At 36.6% G+C, this 13,740-nt stretch overlaps 1 protein-coding gene across 1 annotated transcript in view; it reads left to right on the top strand.

Moving 5' to 3' along the window:
• The window catches only part of VPS8 (vacuolar protein sorting 8 homolog (S. cerevisiae)), a 389,175-nt gene that overhangs the window by 10,035 nt on the left and 365,400 nt on the right, over positions 1-13,740 (top strand). The window contains exons 5-6 of the mRNA XM_006869833.1: positions 4,173-4,205; positions 5,131-5,214. Coding sequence (XP_006869895.1) covers positions 4,173-4,205; positions 5,131-5,214 — 117 coding nt within the window. The remainder of the gene's footprint in view (positions 1-4,172; positions 4,206-5,130; positions 5,215-13,740) is intronic.

Raw genomic sequence — 13,740 nt, 5'->3', positions numbered from 1 at the left:
ATATATAAAATAATAATAATACTGGGAGACTCAAACCTCAGGAATTTTGATGTGATTTTTGTTGTTGTTCTTTTCATGGAGCTCAATTGGTGTTTTGCATATTCAGTTGGACAATAAATGTTTTGATTTTTTAAAGAGGTTGAGAGATTGATACAGTTCAAGCCCATTGTAACTTACATGTTTACCAGTGAAGGCTGTTACTGCTGATATCATTCAAAAACAAACACACCCTCCCCACAAATAAAACTCCTCAAAAAGTCTGTTCATTATGGGCAATTGCTATATCCTGACCCAGCTTTTATATCATGAAGTCATTTTAAATAAAGAGAAGGAAACCTGGGCAATTGTCCTTTCTCTTTTTGGTGGAGAGTAACTCATATTTGTTGGAATGGGAACCACCTGTTGAGGATTACATTTCCATGACGTTTTTCTGAATTTAATCCTTATGTAGGTGATGAAATTCATTCCTTTCAAATTCAAGATGAACCAGAACAGTCATTTGACCCACCTGTGCAGTTTTAAAAATATTTTGAATAATAGAGACTGAACTGAAACTCAGACATTGAACAATGATTAGATAAATCTGTTATTTAAAAGGATTTCTCCTGCCTCTTGAAGAGGAGGGAAAAATTCTAATAAATCCCAGAGTGTTTGCATTCGGTTCTTATTTCATTGCTATGGCTGAGCTCCTTTGGTATGTTCAAATGAAAACTGCTTTTCCTGTGACAGTCATCATACTGTGCCTTCCTAATCTTAGATTATGAGCTCAATTTAAACTGTATGCTTCTCCGTGATGGTTGGTTTATTAACATGTAAAGCTAGTTGTATTTCTGGGTATCTCTTGCTGGATAATCATTCAATAGTGCTGTCAGCAATGTGGACAGTGATGTTGTTAGAGCTGCCTAGGGCCTTGAACAACTTTGGAGTCTTAAGCATGGAAAACACTTAGGGAGAGATGATGCTTTGGGAGTTCAATCTCCTTGTTTAACGTTGGGACCCAGTTCAAAGTAAAATGACATGACTCTTGTTTTAAATCAATTCAAGTTAATTATCTAAGGATCATCATCATTTTTGTGATCAACCCAAGATTAATAGAGATGCTTTGGGACAACGTTTTTTTCAAAATGTGTTCAATGAGTGAGAATCTCTTAGGAAGATTTTACTGAAATGCAGATTTCACAGACACCACTGCAGACCCACTGACCCTAAATCTTGGTAACATGTAGCTTAGGGAGCTACATTTTAACAGGTGTCCCAGGTGATTCTAGTACTTTGGCTTTTGAGAACTACTATCCTTAGATGTTTTAACAGCAATACAGGTAGTCCCTAGCTTACAATGGGGTTCCCTTCTGATGGCTCTGTCTTAAATTGGTTCTGATGTAAGTCAAATACCTCATTTTATTTATTTTTTAAAAGGTTTCGTTATCACTGCCTTTTATTATCAGTGTTTGTATAAGTCCAATATATTTTTGTCTTTGGGATTGGAAACATTGCATATAAATTTACAGATACATTGTGGTGCTGTAGGATCAGTATTGAACTGTGAACCACAAGGTAGGCAGTTCAAACACACCAACTTCTCAGAAACCCAATGTAGGGTTGCTATGAGTCAGACCAACTCGATGGCACATAACAACAACAACAACAACAACAACAGATAATATTAGTGATGGTGGAAGTGGTGCTGGCTGTGCACCATTAAGTCGGTTCTGACTTATAATGATCTTGTATAGGGTTTCCGAGGCGGTATATCTTTTCGGGATCAGAAAGTGTCATCTTTCTTACACAGAGCAGCTGGTAGATTTGAACTGCTGACTGTGATTAGCAGCCCAACTTTGCTCCTTATTACTAATGATAAGATCTAAAAAAAACCAAACCTAACAAGTGTGGGTCATTGTAACTTGAATACATAGTAAGTCAGAAATTACCTGTACTAAAATTCTGTAATCTCTAACATGCTTCCCACCTTTAAGGTTTTTTGTTTTTAAACTTTGGAAGTCAGCTGACATTAATCTTATTAATCAGGTTCCATTTTGTATGTATGTTCTTCATCGTTCAACTCTTTTTCCTGCCTGGGCTATGAATCAATAATTATCAAATTTTATTATGTATTTCTTAATTGTTGAGCGTTATGTTCTGTATGCTTTAGGCTATACACAGAGTTGAGTATATGCTGTTATCTAGAGCACTGCATGTAGCAGTGATGGAGTTTGTTCTTTCTCCTATCACCATGAACTGGAGTTACTTTGCTGTTGGCTGTAAAGTGCCGTCGAGTCGGCTCTGACTCATAACAACCCTGTGTAGGGTTTCTGAGGAGCAGCTGGTGGGTTTGAACTGCTGACCTTGTGGTTCGTAGTCCAGTGCTGATCCTGTAGCACCTAGGAAACCCTACAAAATTGGCTAACTAGACAAATTCTGTCTTCTAGCAGATTATAGTAATGGCTCTCACTGACAAAGACAGATAAAGAAAAGAAGATGTAAAAGTGATGTGAAGAGCTCTAGTCTCGGACCAGGCAGTCCTGAGTTTGAGACATCATCTTACCATTGACTGGGTCACCCTGAAACTCTTTGAAAGTTCTGTGTGCCACTGTAGAAAATGAGACTAACACCACTTGTTCTCTCTCTCTCTCTCTCTGAGTTTGAGAGTTAAATGTTGTAATAGATATGTATGAAAGCACTTTGTTACTATAGTACTAAATCACTGTAAGCCATTGTTATTTACAATTTCGTTGTTGTTGTTAAGTGCCGTTGAGTGGGTTCCAATTCATAGCGACCCTGTATAGGGTTTCCGAGGAGCAGCTGGTGAGCTTGCAGTTCAAACCGACCTTGCAGTCCAGCGCATTAACCCACAGTGCCAAACCAGGACAGCTGTATAACCATCAAATAAATAATTACTCTCACATTTATATGATGATGATATTAGTTATGGAGCCCTGGTAATGCACTGTATAAGCACTTGGTTTAACGACTGCTAACTGAAAGGTCAGTGGTTCGAGCTCACGTCCTGTTCTGTAAGAGAACAATGTGGTAGCCTGCTTTGCAAAGATTCACAGCCTTGGAGTCTCTGTGGGACAGTTCTACTCTGCCCTGTCAGGCACAATGGTTAGAAACACTTGACAGCACTGGGGTTGTCATCCAGTTAACCATCCTACTCATGGCCACCCTGCATTTGCAGAGTAGAATTACTCCAATAAGGTTTTCAAGGCTATGACCTTTTGGAAGCAGATCACTGTTTTCCTAAATACCTCTGGATTGGGTTCAAACTGCCATACTTTGCCAGTAGGTCACCTGCTTAACTGTTTGTGTCCCTCAGGGACCCCATGCATTGATATGATACTTTACATGTATTAGCTCCTCAGGACAACTCACTGAGGTAGATAAGGCAGTATTTATCATTCCTTTGATCCAATGAGATTAATAAAGATGAGGTGACTTTCCCAATGACACACAGTTGTTGGTAAGGGCCAGCATTAATTTCTGAGTATCTGATGCAACCCCATTTTGAGAACCGACTGACTACATCATACTTTACTGGGGTTGTATTTAGAGATTATTGGGTAATCTGCTGGATTGGAAGTTCCTACTTAGAGGTAGGATAGCTTTAGAATGTTTTCCTTTTCTAAAAATTTTATGCACTCCTGCCATGTTAACTCATAGTACTTAGTTTATTCACATTATTGAAAATAAAATATTTTCTTCTCTCTTCTTTTTCATTTCCATTTCCATTAGCCTTCCTGAAATACCTGTTGTTGTTAAGTGCTTTTGAGCTGGTTCCAACCCGTAGCGACCCTGTATAAGGTATTCAAGGAGTGGCTGGTGAGGTTGAACTGCCGACTGGTTCAGACCTTGCAGTCCAGCGTATTAACCCACACCACCACACCAGGACTATTACAGTTGGTAAAATAAATGATCCACTCCCCTACTTTTGTGTTAACGCTGTATTAAAGCACTGTACCTCAAGGGCAGTTTGAACTGCAAGGTTGGCAGTTTAAACCCATCAGCTGCTCCTTGGAAAGCCCATTCAGGGCCGCTATGAGTCAGAACCAACTCAACGGCACTTACCGATAACAACAATGTGTTGTTGTATTTTGTTGGTACTTACAACTTTTGTAATTTCTTTTAGTTGGGAGTAGAGAATATATTTTCAAATACTTTTTTTTTTTTTTTTAAAGGACAAAGTAGATGCTGGTTTGCCTACAGCAATTGTAAGTATACTTTAAATAATCTCTTAAAGATAAGCTTTTTATTTGATTGGGGTTTTCTTCATCATGTTTAAAATTATTACATAGATTATTGTGATAGTAAATTCATGAATCACTTCCCTGCCATTAGTCATGTTTGAAATTTATCCCTTTCTCCCCCGAATCTATTGTTACTGCTTAGGCTTTTGTTAGAGAAACAGATAATGGAATAGTGACTAGCCTATTCTGGATTTATTTGTATGTGGTACCACTCTGCACAAGTATATTTGATGCTTCTGTGACTTGGCCTCCCTTCTGTTTTAGGGAGTGGAAAATAGCATTCCGTAAAAGTACTTTGTGGTAAATAGTACATTGAACAGCTCAGGACTCTGTTGCTGAGCCTGCCAATAGTAAACCTCTGGAGTGATTATAGAGAGCTAGGAGGAGATTGAAAACCCTCTTTTCTCATCTTCCTCCAGCTGCTTCCTCTAGCCTCTCATTAGTTAGTTGTTTGGTGAGGAAGTGGGATAAATTTTGAACATTTCTGGTGCCTGTTGGCTCCTGTGAATAAATTGGAGATCCCTTCTCACCTCACTGGAATCTCTTTGTTGGGTAGCATAAGTGCCTTTAGCTTTATCTTAGCCTGTGATTTAAAATTTTTTTATTTTTTAGTTGCTTTAGAGGAAGCTAAATGGCATGCTTTTACCTATAATGTTGAACATATGATACTTTGATATTGTTACCCTTAGAGTAAATTTAGAGGGATTACCAGAAATAAAATATTCTGAGTTTCATTTCCCCTTTAACCTCCTCAATGAAATTGTCTGTATTGAGAATAGTTGGTATGCCATCTGGTGCCTAGAGGAAGGAAGATCACTGTATTCAACTGTGATTGTTTCAGGATTCTTGATGTACTGTCTTAAAATACAGTCTTCCCTTTTGTTCTCAGGCAGTGTCCAGTCTGATAGCAGTCGGTACATCCCATGGATTGGCTTTAATATTTGGTAAAATTTTAACTATTAAGATTCCTCTGGTTTTATAATGCTTTTTAATCATAGTTTATAGATTATACTTTATTCTTAAACAAAACCAGGAAAAGCTGGAAAAGGAGCAGTCTGTATTTTTGTATAGTTGAAAATGACTGGATTCACAGCTTTATTTTGTTTTGTAATGCAAGGCTATTGTCATCATTGTGAATTCTATTGACTCTTTGCAGACTTAGAAGAAAAAGCAACATAAAGCTGAAAAGAAACTTGACTGTTGTTTTATCTGCCTCCAGTTTGGGGTGGGGGGTGATTTTGTTTTTTAAATCATATCTGGCTAATGGAGTTTCTAAAAGATATTCAGGGAATGATTTTCCAGGCTTTTTAGTTATTTTCAGTAAATCCATTGACAATAAACTCTTCTTTATTTCTATTATAAATCCCTCTAAGCTGAAAACTTTTAGCCCATATTCACATTCTTTTCCTGGTTGAGGAAGGACCTTCACTAGTTCCATTGTACATTTGAGGACAGTCTTATATCCTCCCCTTCCCCCTCAAACACACACCTAGGAATAACCACAGTTTCATTAATCCTTCTTTGGTTTGACCATAATACTTTTGAGCAGAACATTTGGTTCTGTGTTTAAAAATGATTAGATAAGATTTTTCTGAAATGTTTGATGTTTTCTACTGTATCCTAAATCTTTTGCATCTGTCTTAAATGGAATTCTAAATGAGAATAAAATATAACGGTTTCAGTGATAAATCTTCAGAATATTATGCAAGGATTACTTAAGGATACTTTGATGGCAGAACCTCAGATTGACTTTTGTGGGCCTTATGTGTTTATGTATGATGTGAGCGGTTATCTAGTTATTTTCCATTGATTTTGAACAATTGGACTTCCTGTTTATATGGCCAAATCTCTAATATGGCCACATCTTTACTTAACATGATTTTGACACCTAATCTTTTCAAAAGTGATTGATTTAGATAATAGAATGTTATCATTTGTGGACCAGAAAGAATGGAGAAAAAATATATATAATCATGAAAGTTGAGAATTTTATAATAATTATTTTTTAATGTTTTATTGTGAATTATGTGATTGTTTACATGGAGAACATTAGTTTTACATTCATCCTATCGTATATCATTTCATTGCCATAGTTATAATAACCTCTATGCATCATCAACCGACCAAAGGGTATATCCTGCAAGCCTGCCCCCCAGTTGTCAGCACACAGCCCCTTTCTATAATCAGTTTTTAAAATAATAATTTTGTTCTTATAATTGATTTGTGTTCATAGTAGAAAACTTAGAAAATATAGTTATATAAGAAGCTGTAGATTTAAAATACCCTGAATTTTACCATCCAGGAATAATCCCAACATTTCTGAGTAGCCATCTTTTTTTTTTTTCTTTTTTACATGAATATATGTATATATGCACCCTAAAGTAGGATCAGATACATATTTTTATTTGTCATTTATTCAATGACAATATCATTTTTAGTGACTTCATAATATTGTTTTTGAGTGGATGCACTATAATTAATGTAACATTTTCTGCACTGGGAAATTTTACATTGTTTTCTAAAAGAGTGGAATGATGAACATTTTGCTACATGATTACTTGTTTAGGATATAATCCTAGAAATGGAATTGTTTGGGTCTGAATTTGATATGTAATTTAACTACCCTCAAGAAAAGTTTTACCAGCGTCCTCTCCTGTCAGTTATAAGAATGCTTGTTTTCCTGTGGAGGGCATAACTGGATAATGTTGTTAAGTGCTGTCGAGTCAGTTCTGACTTAGTGACCCTGGTGGGTTTGAACCATTGACCCTGTGGTTAGCAGTTCAGTGCTTATCTTACAGCGGCACACCAGGATGCCACATTGGATAATATGGATAGAATTTGGGGACAGGAGCTTAAAAGATAAAATGTTCAGTCCCCTTATTGTATGTATGAAGAGACTGAGCACCAAAGTGAAATATATAGAGTCAAGTTCAGGATCCTAGATCTCCATCATTCTGAGAAATCCCCCATCCTGAGAGAAGAGAAGGCAAATTCCAAGATATATGGAGAAATGAGTAGCAGAACTGAGATAAATAAGGATACACTATAATGTATACGCTTATCTGTCAGCAGAATGTATATTGATTTTTTTTAATTCCTACTTATCAGGACTTACTTTCCCTTAATCCTATTTCTTTTAACATCCCTACCTTATCATCAGGTTATAAGAATATGTATCTGTTTATGATCAAACCCATGCAGAATTTAACTGCAAGCACATTAAAATGAATACTTTAATAATGAAAACTAACAGAGAAGAAAAAGAATACATTACTTTTGGTACTATCTTCTTAATTTCTTTGGGCCTGCTTCCTGTTTCTTTTTTAAATGAAACCTACAGCTTTATTGTAACTCTGATGAAATAGTAATATTTTGCTGCAGTCTTAGGGACAAAAAAAATATGTCAAAGTGAGCATTTTAAGAAAAAAAATCACAAATACTCTGGTTTGCTTTGGGTTTTAATAGTGCAGTTACTGCATTTTACTCATTTGTAGAAATCAGATGTTTGGACAATATGTTTGAACAAATGGATTAACAGTGAGTTTGAAAAACCAAGAACAAACGGCAGAGAACAGTAACAAAAAATGTGAAGTGCCTAGGTTTGAGTTCTGGTTTAGGTTAGATCTTTAAACAGTTTTGTTGGTCATATAGCAGAAAGAACTATACTTGTTGAAGTAACATTAGAGTTTCTGTGAAATAGAGCCTTGGGTCATTAAAATAGTAATCTTTATAGATGACCACCATAAACTAATTAAACGCTGATATATGTTGTATAAGGAGCTCTCGTAGCATAGTGATTACGAATTGGGCTGCTAATCTCACGGTCAACAGTTTGAAACTACCAGCGGTTCCATGGGAGAAAGATGAAGCTTTCTGCTCCCATAAAGGTTTATAACATCAGAAACCCTATACAGGGTGTCTATGAGTTGGAACCAACTGCATGGCACACTACCACCATATGCTCTATGCATTGCCTATTCTTAGGGAATTTTAGGTATGTGACATTCATAGTATATTTCAGTCCTTATGTATATGCAGAGTCTTAAAATTTCTAATCTTAATAAAGATGACTTCGTGTCCTACTGTCTTTAGTTTTACATTTTTGTCGGCTAATGTTTTGTAGAGGTTAAGTGCTCGGCTGCTAACCAGAAGGTTGGTGATTTGAGCTCATCAACCACTCAGGGGGAGGAAGATGTGACTGTCTGCTCTCAGAAGATGATAGTCTTGGAAACCCGATGGAGCAAGCAGTTCTGCTCCATCCTATAGGGTCACTATGAGTTGGAATCAACTCAATGGCAATGAGTTTTACTGTTAGTGTATTTTTACTAGATTATCTTATGAAATTCTTTTTGTTTATTAGACATGGATTTACATACTGCACTATAATTTGAATACTGTGCATCCTCTTCCCTTCCAACCAAAGTCTGAATATATTCATACATGTTAGAGACTTCAATTAGCCAACTTTAGTAGTCTTCCCACAAATTACTAAAGCTGTCATTTATACTCTTGAAATTTGACCTGTCTTTTCTCTGTATTTCTGAACTGATTTTTTGCTTTTCTCTCTCACTTAATCTTTTCTCCATGGATTCAAAAGGAAAAGGTATAGTAATTTTGGTCTGCATGAATGGTTCCCCACCCCCACCTCCTTTTTAATGTTCTACTCCATGGCACTCACCAACAACAATGTTGAAAGAGAATGCTATCCAATTACAGTTTATACCCTTTTAAAAAATGCTTATTGAAAAAAAATCAGTTAATTAAAAATTTGGTAAATCAAAGAATTGTTAAAAGCTGTAAATATACGCATACACCAGTGTTTTATTTTAACAAAGTATTTATTTATTTGTTTATTTTTACTAATTTTTGATTGCTTATATTGCTTATTTTTTTCTAATTTTTTTTAAAGTCCGAAGGTTTTCCTCGAGTATATGTCTGCCTGTAGAAGGTATATGCCTTATCTTTTTTGACATAAACTGCATCAATACTAGGTCATATAAAATTTGCCATTTTAATTTTTTTTTTTAATGAGGTAAAAGCTTTAGGTAGCTGTGAAACAAATTGATGAGTGTAAAATTATTCTAAATTTTAATGAAACTCTTAAACCTTTTTAATGTTGGCCTTGTCCACACCTTATTTCATGAGTTTTTGAAAGTAATTCATCTTTGCCAAGTTTTCTTAAAGCATCCACTTTGTTTTCATAGATATGTTGTTGTTGTTGTTGTTAGGCGTTGTTGAGTTGGCTCTGAATCGTAGCTGGCTTACGTACAGCAGAAGGAAACGTTGCCTGGCTCCATGCTATCCTAACAGGTGGTGAGATGTTGGAGCCCATTGTTGTAGCTACCACGTCAGTCCATCTGGTTGAGGGGTCTTCCTCATTTTTGCTGATCCTTGACTTTACCAAACATGATATCCATCAGGGACTGGCCCCTCCTGATGATATGTCCAAAGTACGTGAGATGATGTCTCTCTTTGCTTCTGAGAAGCATTCTGGCTGTACTTCCAAGATAGATTTGTTTGTTCAAGAAACAGTAGCATTTTCTTTTCCACTCTTGTTTTAGCCACTTACATATTGTTTAGCTAAATCTTAAAGTACATTAATGAAACATGGCATGGATAGGTTTAGGAATGAATACAACTGACTTTTTGTAAGCATCAGCATTCTAGAAAACAGCTAGTTAGCTCTGGGCATTCACTGTGTCCTGGGCTTCAGTCAGTAAGTTTTATAAAAGGAATTAGAACTTTGTTTAGTTTTTCGAGCTGGTTAGGTAAAGAATGGTGAATATTTGAAAATAAAAGTAGAGTTCCACCCACACAGTTGTACTTGATTCATTCTAGGATATAGGCACTTCTATCTTTGACAGTCTGAGAATTTTTGTTGTTGTTAAGTGCCGTTGAGTCATATCTGGTTCAAAGAGACCCTGTATAGGGTTTCCAAGGAGTGACTGGTGAGTTTGAACCGCCAACCTTGTGGTTTAAACTGACCTTGTGGTCCAGTACTTATCCTACAGTGCCACACCAGGACTCCTTTTGTTGTTGTTGTTAAGTACTGCTGAAGTTGATTTCAACTCATAATGAACCTGTATAGAGTTTCCAAGAAGCGATTGGTGGGCTTGAACTGCTGACCTTGTGGTTCAAACTGACCTTGCAGTCTAGTGCTTATCCTGCAGTGCCTCACCAGGATTCCCTTTGGGAACTAGTTAAAACAAATTGGGGTGAAGGAATAGATGATTGGGCTAATTTTGGTTTCTGGAAAAACAGGTAGCAGAAATTCTAAAAGTATCTTTAAACTTAGATTTTAAGGATTGTAGACTGCCTTATTTGTGGCTTCTCTTTGCTATTCAGCACATTACTCTTAATAACAGAATATTCTGAGGTCTGTCCTAAATGAAGGGTACTTTGAAAAATACTCTAGTAAAAGGAGTAGATATGTCAGTATTGTTATGCACATAATGCACATTATACGAACCACACCCTCCTCCTAAGGTATTTTTGTAAGTATGCTATGTTAAAATATTCAGTTAAACATCAGAAAATTAGCATAAGGTTCTTATGAAAATGCCTAGCAGGGAGGGCCTGGTTGGCAAAACTAGTATAATGTGTGTGTTATTTGCATAAAAAGATGGTAATTCATTTTAGTGTCAAATAGATGTGCTTTTGTAATAGTTAACCTACAAGTTTTCTCAATTAGTAAAAGTATGCTATCACTAATAGTAATTCCTTAAATTTTGTACCATTTGATAATTTTCACATTTTCCCTTTGTGACTTTGTAAATGAAATTATAAATTTAATACTCTTTCCCCAACAGTAAGGAACTCTAGTTGGCAAAGTGGTGAAAGCTCTTGGCTGCTAACTAGAAGGCTGGCAGTGTGAATCCCCCAGCCACTCCATAGGAGAAAGATGTAGCAGTCTGCTTCTGTAAAGATGAAAACCTTGGGAACCCTATTTGGCAGTTCTCCATTGTCCTGTAAGGTCACTATGAGTCGGAACTGACTCCGTGGCAGTCCCAACAGTAACAAAGGAGACTTCAAAGAGCAATGGGAGAATATACTGCTTTTTCTTTTTAAGTGCATGAGATGAAGAGCAGACTGGAGAGATAGAATGTGGAGAGAGCTCTCATCTTCAACTTTTCTATTTCTGTGTAGGTTCTTTGTTCTTTCCATGTAAGTATAGAATCTAAGTGTTTTAAAGAGGCTTTATGTGTATATTGGCCAAGTATCTTTTTAAAAAATTGCTCAGAATTGTACAGAATATTTAGTTACCATAGCAGGAGAAGTCTCCCCCAGTATGATTCTTTTTTCCATAGAAAGTGTACTTTAAAAAAATTGAACCTAAATTGTAAAATAGCAAGCTTGCTAATATGATATAATAAAGATAGAATTTTAAAGATAGCAGTAAGAATTGATAAATATTTTTGGGGAATTAAAATAGATTACATTTGATAATGTCCATCACCTCTCTCACTATTATGTGTGTGGCTATAATCTATCAATGTGCTTGTGAAGGGGCACTAGCAACATTTCAGAGACATTGAGTTGGCTTCTTTGTATATTATCTTTTCCAGTTTATTCCTCTTAGCAGCACAATGGCAAGGGATGTCTTCTGCATTTTATAGATGAGAGGATAGTGAAGCTAAGAGTAATTGTTTAACCTTCCTAAAATGACCTAGGCAATGCTTATAATTCTAAGAGTAGGGGTTGGATTAAAATGTAAGTCTCTGGTTTCATGCACATTATAAATAGAACATGTTGTTGTTGTTGTTACTATGTGCCATGGAGTTGGTTCCGACTCATAGCGACCCTGTACAGGGTTTCCGAGGCTGGAAATCTTTACGGGAGCAGAAAGCCTCACCTTTCTCCCGTGGAACAGCTGGTATTTTCGAACTGCTGACCTTGCGGCTCGCAGCCCGATTCGTAACCACTACGCTACCAGAGTTCCTTATACACATTATTAAAACCAAGGAATAGATTGAGAATGCTTTCATTAACACAAACCTGGGAAATATAAATCTAATATACCTACTTTCGGAGTGGTTACTGTCAAGCTCCAAGGTCTGCTGTTCGAATCCACTAGTTGCCCTGCAGGAAAAAAGATGAGACTTTCTGCTCCTGTAAATATTTACTCTTGGAAACTCTGTATAGGGTTCCTGTGTGTTAGAAGTGACTTAATGGCACATTATCACCACTACAACTCTTCAGTTTAAGCCTTGATCTGGCACTGTAGGATAAGCACTGCAAGGTTGATCGTTTACACCCATTAGCCCATACAGGTTTGCTATGAGTTTGAATGACTTAACAGCACACAAATAACTCTTTACTTGTTGACTATTTTGTTATCTGGTATTTCTCATTTACAATAATAGTAAAAACATCTGCTAATTGTTTGTTTTGTTTATTAATGATGCATATTTGGCAGTAAGGAATGCTGAGGTGCAAGGTGAGAGTACCACAGGCTGTGGTAGTTAACATTGTGTGTCAACTTGGCTGGGCCATGATTCTCAGGAGTTTGGCAGTTATGTAATGATGTAATCTGGCAGTTATATTAGTCATCCTCCATTATGTGGTATGATGTAGTCATCTTCCATTTTTACATAGTGATCTGATCTTTGGATTCTAACCATATCTATAAGTGAGAAGTGGTGTACTCATTTCAGGAATAACCAAAGTTGATAAATTATATCCATGCCTTAGTGAGTTTTTAGTGTGTCTGAACCACAGGCAGAAAAGCACATTTGAATTCAGCTTTTTAATCTAGAAATCAGATATACCCTTTTCTTTACTTCATTTCTTCCTTTGCTGTTCTTTTCTTCTATATTCCCTCTTTCTTAATGGTACCCTTATTCTTTATTATATTAGGGGGCTCTAAAAAGTTTGTAGAAAAATTCTATTTTCTTTTTATTCCATTTTTCCCCACAAACTTTGAAGCCCCCTTGCATTTTCCAATCTCCTATTCTTACTGCCTCTGAGTTTAAAAAATATTTAAATAGTCTAACTTAAAGACACTATATGACCTTAAATCAGAAAAAAGCATCATGAAGTATTGGTGGGTCAGGATGAGTTTGGATCTCAGTACAGGCATTACAGAGGACCCCAGCAGTACGGTATTCAGACTCTAGTGTGCCTGTAAGGCATGCAGTGCAGGCTTGAGTGGCTCTGTGAGGGTATTGAAAAATTATGGAGGCCAGGCTTTTTGGCAGACCAGGCAGACTCTCTTGAGCAAAAGCATGGAAAACTGGATGAAACAGACACAGGGGATAGTCCTGGAACTCTGAGCTTCAGATAAAGGGATTAATTGGATTGAGTATTTACTGGGAGGAAGATTTGGACTAGAAGCAAGAATAGAGGTGTCTTCTGATTTGGGACTGCCACCGTGTCCCACTTCAGCCATTTTGAACGCGAGTGAGTGGAGAGACAAGAGACTACTCCCATTACAGAAACCTGCTAGCAATTTGCAGAGACCTAAGTACAAGTATTTTTTCTGTCTTTCTTTTTTTTTTTT

Source organism: Chrysochloris asiatica, unplaced genomic scaffold, assembly GCF_000296735.1.
Source record: "Chrysochloris asiatica unplaced genomic scaffold, ChrAsi1.0 scaffold00135, whole genome shotgun sequence".
In the NCBI taxonomy this organism is placed as follows: Eukaryota; Metazoa; Chordata; class Mammalia; order Afrosoricida; family Chrysochloridae; genus Chrysochloris; species Chrysochloris asiatica.
Note: the sequence above shows the minus strand (reverse complement) of the source record. Positions and strands in the feature narration are given on the sequence as shown.